The sequence below is a fragment of the Notothenia rossii genome, assembly GCF_949606895.1.
Source record: "Notothenia rossii genome assembly, chromosome: 12".
Classification (NCBI taxonomy): Eukaryota; Metazoa; Chordata; class Actinopteri; order Perciformes; family Nototheniidae; genus Notothenia; species Notothenia rossii.
The window spans coordinates 5,559,480-5,572,206 of NC_136911.1; the positions used below are offsets into that span (position 1 = coordinate 5,559,480).

General features: G+C 43.3%; 2 protein-coding genes across 2 annotated transcripts in view; one reads left to right on the forward strand and one right to left on the reverse strand.

Annotated features, from left to right (window-relative positions):
• On the forward strand, positions 1-6,670 carry txndc5 (thioredoxin domain containing 5). Its single transcript, XM_079660955.1, has 10 exons — positions 1-293; positions 1,485-1,637; positions 1,938-2,043; positions 2,135-2,231; positions 2,998-3,113; positions 3,431-3,517; positions 4,130-4,291; positions 4,432-4,514; positions 4,788-4,917; positions 5,574-6,670. Exons 1-10 carry the CDS (start codon positions 109-111, stop codon positions 5,694-5,696), a joined length of 1,242 nt encoding a protein of 413 aa, XP_079517081.1. The 5' UTR covers positions 1-108; the 3' UTR covers positions 5,697-6,670.
• bmp6 (bone morphogenetic protein 6) overlaps positions 6,499-12,727 on the reverse strand; it is a 38,779-nt gene continuing 32,550 nt past the window's right edge. The window contains exons 5-7 of the mRNA XM_079660954.1: positions 9,534-9,610; positions 8,533-8,643; positions 6,499-8,244 (exon numbers count right to left, since the gene is read on the reverse strand). Coding sequence (XP_079517080.1) covers positions 8,095-8,244; positions 8,533-8,643; positions 9,534-9,610 — 338 coding nt within the window. The 3' untranslated portion in view covers positions 6,499-8,094. The remainder of the gene's footprint in view (positions 8,245-8,532; positions 8,644-9,533; positions 9,611-12,727) is intronic.

Below are 12,727 nucleotides of genomic sequence, written 5' to 3' on the forward strand. Positions count from 1 at the left end.
CCCATCCACAGTCTATACAACTTTAACCAGCCAGAGCAGAGGGGCGTGCACGAACAGAGCTGGTCTTTTCACACCAGCAGGGACACCGAGCACCCACCGAGATTCACCATGGCCTCAGCACTGAATTGCACACCTTTTATGTTGTTTTTTATTTATTTTTCGTTACTGTTTACTTCGGTATTTTGCGACGCTGATGCAGAAGAAGATGAGCATGCCAAGCATACATACACAGTGGAGATGTTCAACGAGGCGGTGCCCACTGCACCCCACTTTGTCATGTTTTACGCCCCATGGTAAGTGAACACTTAGTTCCTAAGTTTTCTTCAGATGAAGTCAAATACATTCTTTGGCAATGCACTTTGTCTTTTCTTTTTTTTATTAGATACACTCACCTGAAATACGTTGGAGGGTTTGAAGAATGGGATTAGAGTTAACCGGCAAGTTAGCCGGTATGCTAGTTTGCTACCTTCCCGTTCATTTGGCTAGCAGGGGAGGTTAGCTTATCTGCTAACTAGCCAAACCGTTAGCGGCTACTGTACTTTTCACAGTGGCCTCGGTGCTAAGACTGCTGTTATATCACAGTCCACAACATATTTATTAAAAACGGTTTAGTGAATGTTGAAAGGGAGACTCACAACATAGTTAAACACTCTTTGTGGCGCTATGCTTATTTACAGTTTGTGCAGAAAGCAGGTCATAGTTTTTGGAACTCTGCTGCTTACGTGGCACAAACTGATTGACTGATGCTATGTCGGCGGTTCCGAAAATGGGGTCCACGGACCCTCAGAGGTACTTGGTGAGGTCTAAGGAAGGAACGCTACATTAAAAGAGCGGTTAAAACATCGATCAATTTACTGTAGTGTGAAGTAGAATAACTCGAAGGGGAGAGAGTAAGATGTGTCTGAAGATAAGATCAAAAGTGTTGTCAAAGGATGACTGCAAAAGTTTCAAATATCTTCCCTTGGTATTTCTTCCAGGCCCAAACCTTTGTCCTAAGTATTCCTGCTGCATGCAAAGTCTCTATGGCTTCTCTGAGATTGACCCAAATAGCTCACTATTACGAACAGGTTTCAAACTCTAATTTCTAATTTGCTTTTATTTTTCATTGACAAGGATGCAGACTTCTTGTGTCTGTTTTCATCAGAGGACAGTTTGCACAATAACACGGGATACTTGTATTCATTTATTTTTAAATGTTGCATTAAACAAAAGATCTTCAGTGCAAGAAATACACATGTCATAACTAGAAAGTAAGAGTTCCTTTTATAATTATTCTAACAGTAGTAGCCTACCATCATGGTATTTCTAAGAATGTATTTTCTCAGATACACCATCATCTCTTTCTCATAGGCCCTAATGTAGCCAAGTTAAATACACTGTGGGCACATTGACTTGAATCACAGATTAGTTTGGACAAAACATGTTTTAGACCAGACCAACATACATTACATTGCACACTGACTGAATTGCACTGTTGTTTCTAGGTGCGGCCATTGCCAGAGGTTACAGCCAGCATGGAATGAACTGGGGGACAAATACAACAGCATGGAGGACCCCCCTGTGTATGTGGTGAAAGTAGACTGCGTCCCGGACACCAAGTTCTGCTCAAATGTCCACGGGGTCAAGGGCTACCCCACGTAAGTACTTGATTCATATTTTCATATTCATTATGTAGCATTGTTTTGGACCTGCCTGCTGTTTTCATCACTGATTGACAGAGAGGTGATACATCAGCCTATATTTAGTTAAATATTCTGCCAGTATCTTAATGACATCCTCTTAAATCTTGAAAGCTGCTGACTTCATGCTACACCTGCTAACACAGCAATCCCTGGATAATGAGTGACAGAAGTTTCAGTACACTATCTTGTTAAGCTTTATAATTGAATTGTCAGGCCGCAATTCATACATTAAAAATACATTTGTTTTACGTTTAGGCTGAAGTTGTTCAGGCCAGACCAGGAAGCAGTGAAGTACCAGGGGTCCAGAGATCTAGAGTCTCTGGAGACCTGGATGCTGAAGACACTCCAGGAGGAGCCTTCGGTGAGTTGTGGTCATTCAGTTAACACCCCAGGTTTATGAACCATTCACCCACAGTTGTGTTCATACATGCTTCTTGTTGTGTGTCCTTCAGGAACCAGAGAGTGAACCAGAGCCTCCTAAAATCCCCGAGCCCAAACAGGGCCTGTACGACCTGACTGTTCTCAACTTCAAGGCACACATAGCCAAAGGTAAAGGTCCAGTAGAAGATATGCTGATTATAACACTTCAAAAAGACTGCTGCTCTACCACTTAACCTAGGTAATAAGTAGTTGGCATATTCTTGTGTGTTTCTGCAGCTGCGCCCAGTCTGAAACCGATAACTTGTTTGTCCCTGTATTTAAAACACACTTTCAGTTCTCTTCTCAGCCACAGTCCGTAGTGTTTTCGGACCCCTCCTTAGAGAATGGAAACATTGCCTTGACTGACATTTCAACACGAGCACCAGAGCCACAATCCACAACGTCGGTCAACTCAAACTGACTGTACAACACTTGTCTCCTGTCACCTCACGCTTCTAGATTTTTTTCTGAAATCGCCTGCAAAAATAAACAGTGCTCACGATAATTGTCTCGTTAGAATTGTGGCTTTTAAGCTCGGCTGAAGTCAACTGTTTTGGTTTTGAGGAAAAATAAATTCTCTAAAAAAGGCAGGATATGACATATGCGTTTTTAAACAGTGTTTATAGGTCCCACCTTCACATCTTGGCAACAGAGCCCCAATAAACGTTGTATAATTGGTGGCGTATAAGACGTGTATATTTTCATTATGGGTTGAGTTTGTTGTGGAATCAACTTTTTACATTGCTTCATTAAATCAAAGTCTAAACGCATAGACTTCAGTAAAGTACATAATTGTGCAGTTGTCTATAATATGTCCGTTATTTCTTTTTGCGTTTGTGTTACATTTCTTATTGGTTTCCTTCTCTATAAAACATTTGTTCTCCTCTTTGTTTAGGTGCCCATTTTATTAAGTTCTTTGCCCCATGGTGCGGTCACTGCAAAGCCATGGCCCCCACCTGGGAGCTGCTGGCCACCTCCTTCGAGCACTCTGAAGACGTCAAGATAGGAAAGGTGGGTCCTTCAGATTGTGTACATGATCACAGTTTATTGATCCAAGTACTCGTAAAAAAAAAAAAACTACAAAAATAAAACTCAACAGATTGTGACACGAGTAAAAACCGGACAGCCATGAAGCACACCAGGTTTCTGTTTGAGGTCTTTCCACCACACACGCAGTCATCCAGTTAGACAGAACAGGACGCTGGTCACATGAGAAGCTGCCTATTTGCATACTTCTTTATTAGACACCCTAAGCAAATTTGCAGAGTCGGTGTTTGCATTTATGTTTCACTCTAGTTTAACAACCCATCTTCATATGTTTGCTCTAGGTGGACTGCACTCAGCAGTACGAGGCGTGCTCTGACCACGGCGTGCGGGGATATCCCACACTGCTCTTCTTCTACAACGGACAGAAGGTAAGAAAGGTGTTTTTGATCTGACCTGATAAACCTGACATGTTAATCACAACAGCCATCATTACATTGGCCATTATAGATCTGAGTTAAAGGTGGGGTAGGTAAGTTTGAGAAACCGGCTCGAGATACACTTTTTGTTATATTCCATGGAATGCTCTTAACATCCGGATAGCAATGAATATCTGAAGTGCTTTGATAAAAAATCCATTAAAAAAATGTCATCTGTGGAAGCTGTAAAAAGCACGACCAATCATCTGAGCCGGCCCGACTAAAATAACTGGATGGCCTACCTGCCTGTCAGCCTTCCATCTGAGCACACACTGATCTCGTGCCCTCATTGGTCGTGTGTGTTGGAGGAGGGGCTCTGTAAGGAAGTGGCAGATTTTTTCCGGTTGTCTATTTTCAAATTCTAGCGCACTCGAGCTGGTTCCTCCAAAATGACCCACCCCTCCTTTAAACAATGATTAATAGTCATCAATCAACCGTCCAAACTAAGCTGTCTTGCTGTGAGAAAAAAAGTTGTTCACTATAATAAGAAATGATCCAATAAGCCTAAGTAAATACGGAAAAAATCTATACGGTATTAATTCTAGCCTGATTGTCTTCTTGTAGGTAGAGCAGTTCAAAGGGAAAAGAGACCTGGACTCCTTCAAAGACTTCGTGGACAACCAACTGAAGGCTGTCGTCGCTCAGGAGCAAGAAAAGGAGCAAGGCAGTGAGGAAGAAAAAGCTAACGAGATCCCCACTGAGGAGCCAGCCCAGGAGGAGGTGAAGGTGGGTGTGAACGACAAAAAGAAGAAATGCCACACACAAGAAATATATGCCTCGGTGCCAACTGTCTAAACGTATTTAAAAACTTTTCTTCATTTGCTCTAAGGCAGTAAAGTTATTCTGCCTGTTTCTCTCCTCTGTAGTCCAGTGTGTTGGACCTCACAGAGAGCACCTTTGAAGAGTCAGTCGCCAAAGGACTCACCTTCATTAAATTCTACGCTCCATGGTAAGATCCTCTTTTTGTTTATTTTAACATCCTGTTTGTAGTAGCACTCGCATGTATTAAAGTGTTTCAGTCAAACACTGCCTCTACATTGTTCTGGCCAAGGGTCAGACAGTATGGTATGCCATTAAACAAGTCATGATATCGGAGGTCATACTATGTATAAATATCAGAAAGAAAAGCCGTAGTCATGGAAATGTTAATCTTGTCCAGCGCCTACTCCCAGTCTCAGTCCCTTTGAGTGATGTCATCCCTGTTGTCCTGTGTCTGCTGTAGGTGTGGCCACTGCAAGAACCTCGTTCCAACATGGGAGGATCTTTCCAGGAAGGAGTTTCCCGGCCTCACTGACGTCAAGATAGCCAAAGTGGACTGCACTATTGAGCGCACAATCTGCAACAAGTACTCTGTAAGTATATGGGCGTCTTCCACAAATTACACTGAAGATTCCATCTACACTAAACACGCAGCACTCTTTACTTCACGTGCCTTTCAATCAGCTTTTTCATTTCCTCAAGATAATGTGTTGTTTAAGGTGTAATAAAGAAAACACTGAGGTTCTATCACAGAGCCATAAAACACTTATAACTGCCACATACTTGAATTAGATGCAGACTGCAATCCTAAAGCAGTTTGAACAGTCAGGTGTTAAAACGTGTTGACACACATCACTCCGTATCAGCTTGATCACTAAGATAATTAGCATTGTGTACAATATAAGGTGTTCACCCTGCAGAATCGCTGCGTCACGGTTCAACAGATCAGTGCCCTTTGTGTTGTGTTTTTATATCCAAGATATGTTTGCATACCAAACATCCCTAAATATCTGATTGGTTTTTATATCGCCCCAGTAATTCACTTTAGAGATTAGATACTTTTGTCCATCAGTCAGCAAAATATCTCAAAATCATGACTCTCCGACCCAGAGAGTATTCTGAAGGGAAGTTCTCCTCAACTGTGTAGCTAACAGATATAAATGACGTATTTCTGCGATCATAGAAATGTGGTGATTTTTGAAGGATGACAAAGCTCATAGAATAATCCTGTTCTTTCCTGTTTTTTCAGGTTCAGGGTTACCCCTCTTTGATCATGTTCAAGGCGGGGGAGCAGGGAGAAGAGCATAACGGTGGGCGGGACCTGGAGAGCCTGCACAGCTTCGTGATGCGGCAGGCGAGAGACGAGCTGTAGGAACAGTGAAGACTCTCACCACTCTGCATATCTGGCCAGTAGGACTCCTCTCTCTCTCTCTCTCTCCTACAGTAGCCCAACCTCTCTCTATCTTTCTCTCCACTCGGTTCTCTTCAGACAGGAGTCAGCCAACGACAGACTTTCTCCTGTGTTAAAGACAGAATGATTCAGTGGAGTGTTTGGGATGTGAATGTATGCCTCATTGCTGTGACCCAACTTTAATCTGCTCATGTGGAGAGTACCATCATATTTGTTGGGTTCGCAAATGAAGTATTCCGGACAACCACTTTGCAAGCACTGCTCCATCAATCAGAACCAATATTCACACAGATCTAAATGAAATGGTTTCACGACAGGACAGATGTCCAATTAATTGTTTCTGATGAACCTCTAAAGCCATTGGACTTTTGCAAATGCTAAATATTATAAATGGGATCTGTTGTAAAATCACAATTATGGTACTGTCACCTAAATGTGAAGTTAAGTGTTGAATTGAGGGTTTTTATTTTCAAGCCAGTGTTGGCCTATCTGACTTAACTCTCAGGGAACCCCCCCCCCCCCAATAGTCTAGGAGAAGTTGTGATGGAGGCTTCATTGTCATCACAGGTCTGATAATGGAACAAAGCACACTAGACATTTGAAGTGTGCATCTTCCACATTCTCTGACTGATCTCAATCAGCTTCCCTCTCTCCTCTCCTAGCCTTCAGGGTCTCAGGCCTGGACCCCGTTGACCCAGGTTATGTGAAGAGTATCAGGCATTTTTTATTGTCTAACCCAGGTATAAACAGTCAAACACAGCAGTTCTTTTGTCAGTAAAAGTTTTTATGGATAGCACATGGTCTAAGGAACTCCAGTGACAGAAGTATTTTTTTCCTTGCGAGTCATGGGTGCACTACCCATGGATTTTGTACAAAAAGAGTGAATAATGGCAAGTTGTAACATGAGATTTCATAATAAAAAAGATTCAAAAATACACTTTTTGTTCTTGCATCGGTCTGTTAATAAGGTATGTGATTTTTTTCTTTTTAATAAAAGGTGCAATAAATAAGCTGAGAATGTACAAGTATTTACAAACAGTCTAAACATGATCACAAATGTAAACAGCAGCTTACCAGAGGTATATTTTGTAATTAATGATTGGTTAGGCACGTAAGGTATTTAAAATCTTATTAGTTTTTCATAAAAATATGTTCTCTAAAAAAAAGCTCCATGTCATTCAAAGCTCACAGTAACATGTTCAATTGGAAAGATGTTGCCACTGGACACCAAACTCAACATCATCATTTGACCCTCAGGGTTGAAAAAGCAACGGGCTAATTTCAGAAAGCTGGCACGGACGCTGTTTTTGACTCCATAAATGTTTTTCCACAATCTCTTGATGGGTTGTCAGGGGTGGAAGCGTTAGTTAACTTTGAGAGTGCAGCAACATGGAAATGGCAAATTGCGGCATGTCCAGAGGATAAGGCCGTATTCTTCGGGTCTTTGGAGAAAAACATCAGTTTAGCCACAACATGCATCATGTCGGCAGCGTGGTGAATCGCAGCTCAGCGTGAGCCCGGCAAATATTGACACTGAGGGGTTATTCGGAGCAGCGGAGTTCTAAAATAGCCTGCGGTCACTTTGGTTCAGTCCATATTATATTTTTGGAGGGCAAATATGGCTTACAGAGAAAAGTACATTTAGGAAAAAAGGAAATATGAATCTGACTCCAAAGTGTCATTCATTTAGTATTAAGTTAACATTAGCGCTGTAAAGGAAATGTTCAGTCACTTGACCAGGCAATGTCACCGACTACTGTTGGCTTTCAGAGCCGTGATAACACCGAGTCGTCTCCCCAGGGTCATGCTGAAAGGTTTTCATGAGTCATTTATGGAGCCTCTCTGAGAACTGATCCGTGGTTCTGTTGTCGGAGAGGAGAAGGGAAAGAAAGCAGCACTCGGACCGGTCCCACAACAGTTCAGTTTAGCCCTCTCCCTCTCACTGAGGGAGAAGGTGCAGTAGCCTCCTTAGGCGTTCACACACACACTTCCATAAACACATAATATACATCCTCCACACTCACTCACATTCACTCAGTTGCAGACCCATGAAGTGAAGACTCCATAGAGAGTAGAGAAGGTGATTGACATCGGGGTGACACTGGAGGGGGAAGTTGCCTCAGGGTGACACCCATAATGGTCCCCTCTTAGTTTATAGACAAATGTTCCTGTTATTAGATGGATGCTTTGAGTAGAACATGTAAAAGATCTTTCAGGGTGTAGCCTCCCTGCGGGGGGAGGATTCGGGCGGGAAGCTGGTGTCTAGTTGAGGTCAGCATCACCCAGGAGTCACTGGTGAAGCTGCAGCCCTCTGCCAACCCGACTTTGAATCAAGCATCATGAGCCCTGGAGGCCGGTGTCAGTGGCAGCCGCAGGCCCGCACCACCATGTTCTTGTATTTCTTCAGAATCACGTTTGAGTTGTCGTCGAAGTAGAGCACTGAGATTGCGTGGAGCTTGGTGGGGGCGCAGCAGGGCTTTGGTACGTTCTCTGGATTCATCAGGTGCACCTACAAATCAAAGATATACTTTAAGCCATTTTAATCTGCAGTAGCCAGAAAGTCACTTTTAGTTGTTATGTGATTGATGGTCCTTCTTTTTTCATTTGAGTAGCTGCGTACAACTAATTATTCTGATGATGTCAGCTGTGGCACAACATATTCATTTGTGAAAGATAGCATTAGTAATGAATCACAACACTTTCATTAAGATAAGGAACTAATAAGACACAGCTTCTTCTTTCTTTGTGTATGCAGCAGCAGAGGCCTGGATTTGTGAGCATGGTGTGGTGGGTTTACCAGGGTCTGAACGATGGCGTGGTTGGTGGCGTTCATGTGGGCGTTGAGGGGGAAGGAGCATTCTCCATCACAGTAGTTTGCTGCGTAGCCTTCGGGGGCGATGATCCAGTCCTGAGAGAAACACATGTCAGGAATGAAGGAAAATAAACATCCTAATTATAATATTGTCAGATCTGTTAATGAGGTCTTTGTTGGAAAGTTGTCTTGTGTTTGCATCATTGTAAACAACTGAATGATCCTTTGATGAGAACAGGTAGTTATATCTTAAAGAGTATACTTGACACGAGTTGGTAAATGCAGTGTTAATCTGGAGTTGAGGACGCTGCTGCTCCTGTCTGTGGAATCGCTCAGGGAAGCAATACTTCTCCCCTCCTTCCTTCCTTCCTTTCTGCAACTCACTGTTTTGCTCCGTCAAATTCTCCGCATGTCTTACCTCCATTTAACTTGTTTTTGTGTTTTTTATCTAGTGCACCTTCCTGTCTGTGTTAATAATCTCTCTACGTCTTTCTCTGCTCTGTCTGTCCAGCTCCCTTTCCTGTGTGTGTGTGTGTGTGTGTGTGTGTGTGTGTGTGTGTGTGTGTGTGTTGGCAGTCCCCCTCTAGATGTCAGTACTGTGTTAGAAGGATATACGTAACTGGCCTTCTATTTTACACACACACACACACACACACACACACACACACACACACACACACACACACACACACACACACACACACACACACACACACACACACACACACACACACACACACACACACACACACACACACACACACACACACACACACACACACACACACACACACACACACACACACACACACACACACACACACACACACACACACACACACACACACACAGCTTTGTAATAAGGATTTGTTTTGCCTAAGTGTCATCAACATAGGGAAGTGTAGCGAAGTTAGATAAGTGCTGAATGTTTACTAGACAAGTATTGGGACATGTAATCATGTTTTGAATAAGAAAAGCGCTGTTACCTGCCAGCCGAGCTCTCTGAAGCTGACGTAGAGCTCATGTCTCCTGCAGGCCGTCTTCTGGTCGCTGCTGTTGTAATCTGCAACAGAACAACAGAAATCATCAGGAATATTGTAATTTCCCAAAACGTCTCACTGCATGACTGATGAGATGGTAAAACACACTCAGCTGACACCCTTCCCTGGGTAAATGATACGCAATTAACCCATACCAAAGTGACTCATGGCATTCAGAATGAGAGCAAAAGGACAACACCGTGCGCCTCATGTAATGCTCAGGGTGGAGCCCGGAGCTCAGGCTCATTACAGCGGTCTCTGCGCTGTACGTGCCTCACATTCAGCCACTCTTTAAATCGGTCTGGACGCATGCCTAATTGAATTCATCAGCATTCAAATATCGCTTGGCTCGAGCGCAAGTGGTGACCGAGTGACAACTGTGTTTACGGGCCCTCCTGCCCTGCCGTTCGTTCTTTAATTATCTCTGTTCAATTCTGCAGACAGTCCCAGGTATGGGTTGGGTTTTCACAGGGAGGTCATTGCTGGCGCCGGTCACCACGCTGAAGTCCAGACGGTGACACTGACTTTCCACTGACGCTCACTCTCTCCGTCCCGCCTCACTGATTTAATTGTTGTGATTATTTTTTCTTGAAAAACCTCCCAGACAAAGACACGGGGAAATGCTATAGCTCTGGTACGAGTGCTGTATTCTCAAAAGAGCTAACATATGACCCCTGTGGTGTTGTCCCATAACAACCATCCTATGACATACTAAGTTTGGCTTTTTAGTGTCCCCACGATGCCTTAAGCAACACTTCAGCCTTAAGCCTGTAAGTGATTTAAATTGTAGTTGGTTGCACATTCTTTCATTGCGAGGTTGGTTATAAAACTGTTAAGCAACTAAAACCTTATAGTGGTTGGTTGCCTATTTTTGTTGGGTTTTTTGTGTCACTTGTTATTAAGGTTACCATACTGGTTTGTGATCCCCAGGCTGCGGTCAAATTGTCTATTTTGCTTAGGAAGGAAATGTACCGGAAGTTTCTAAGTGGCAGCCATAATAAGAACTAGTCGAATACGGTTGACCGTCAGGAGAGGCGCTTCAATGCTTAGGGAACACCTGACCATCCTTTACTAAACGAAAGAGATAATACTGTCCCTCAATTCCTTGTGGCAGCTACATTTAAACAAAGCACTCTACATATGTCATGTCAAATCTTTTCCTGAATCATAAAAGGGTTCTCCTTCACATCTTTCCCTGACCTCATGTCATTTTCCACCAAGGTCAAGGAAGAGCGGTTGGGAAAGGAAATGGGACGTATTGCTTTGACCATTCAACCGCATGTTTAGCCCTTTGGATATTAAAGCTACAATCCACACTGCAAGGAAAAAAAACAATTTACAGCTTTGAGTCAATGTGTCAGAGGAACGAGCGAGTGAGTCAGACTGCAGACGGAGGTTTGTCACTCAGTCACAGCCACTCAGCTCACCTACAGCAGCCTTGTTTAGTCAGCTGCACTTGCACACACACACACACACACACACACACACACACACACACACACACACACACACACACACACACACACACACACACACACACACACACACACACACACACACACACACACACACACACACACACACACACACACACACACACACACACACACACACACACACACACACACACACACACACACACACACACACACACACACACACACACACAGATGTTTATCTGTTTAACAGCCAAATCCACTTTTCCCAAGAGATGTAATTGAAATTAACCAGAGCTAGTTGCATAAAGATTTCATCATCAAATCAAATTTCATTTTGAACAGACGCACTGACCGCCCTGTCCAGACAGAGTGTTTGAGCTGGACCTGTCTCAAGTAAGTAAAAGAGACAGACAGAGGGAGGGAGAGCAAGTTGGATTTGTCACTCGGGTTCAGCTCAGATTGAAGTAAAAGAGAAGAGAGGAGCACTAATGCTGTCTGAGTTCGGGCTTCAGTTTTCTACCATCCGCACCCAAAATGGGCACGTGTCGTAGAATACAATAACAATAGTTTCTTTTTATGGCAACGGAACATAAATGTGTCATCTGATTAGACGGTTTGATTCTGTAAAAGACAGGAAATGGAAGCTGAGACTGGTCGCGACAAACGGCTGCAGAGGGGGGTTAAATGTGAGTCAGTAAGCATCAAATACAGTCAGGTGTTTCCCCAGTTTTAGGTTCCTTCCTTTACAATAGGAAGGGAAATTCACTGGGTGTCTGTCGATGTGGAAATATAGAGTTTATATATGTGTGTGTCTGTGTTTGTGCTATGCATTCAGACACGTATGTTTGTGTACTGACTCTACCCATGGATACCGGACCACATGTGCTCGTCCTGCCTCCCTGTGGACGGACTGATCTGCCAGAGTCTCCAACAGCATTCAGATCTCACAGATTTACTGAATGCAGACCTCCACAAACAGGCTGGCCCTGAACCAGTTGCTGTAGGATTGCACTGACTTTTCCTATAATCTTTTAAATAAAGAAAGAAATCCACTTTTTTCCGTGTATTGTCAGGCATATTTGCCGTGTTTACAGTATTTTTTATACAGGAAACATCCAAGGACAGAAAAAGGCGAAAACACATGCGATCGAAAGGACTATTCTGATTGGCTGACCTGATATGAACTTGAGGTGTGTTTATAAAAAGAGGAATGGACACGTTACAAAATTAAAGATTATAGGAAGATAGGGCTTAATAATAATAGCTTCGATTTATATAGCGCCTTTCATGAGACCCAAGGTCGCTTAACACTCGGCTTGCACTTATTCAACGTGTAGAGATTTATGCGTGCGTATTGGAATATGGATCGCTGGGGTTTTAATATCTTTGAGCTTGTTATGCTTCCACACACACACACACACACACACACACACACACACACACACACACACACACACACACACACACACACACACACACACACACACACACACACACACACACACACACACACACACACACACACACACACACACACACACACACACACACACACACACACACACACACACACACACACACACACACACACACACACACACACACACACACACACACACACACTCCCCCTGCTTCACCCAGGTCTAGTTTATGGTGCGTGACATTCAGCTGCGGGTCAAGTACAACGCAGGGGGAATGAAC

Coding starts and splice junctions, on each gene's coding strand:
- txndc5 (XM_079660955.1), top strand. CDS start 109: ATGGCCTCAGCACTGAATTGCACACCTTTTATGTTGTTTTTTATTTAT. Junction 2,044..2,134: donor CACTCCAGGAGGAGCCTTCG/GTGAGTTGTGGT, acceptor TGTGTCCTTCAG/GAACCAGAGAGTGAACCAGA. Junction 4,515..4,787: donor ATTAAATTCTACGCTCCATG/GTAAGATCCTCT, acceptor TGTCTGCTGTAG/GTGTGGCCACTGCAAGAACC.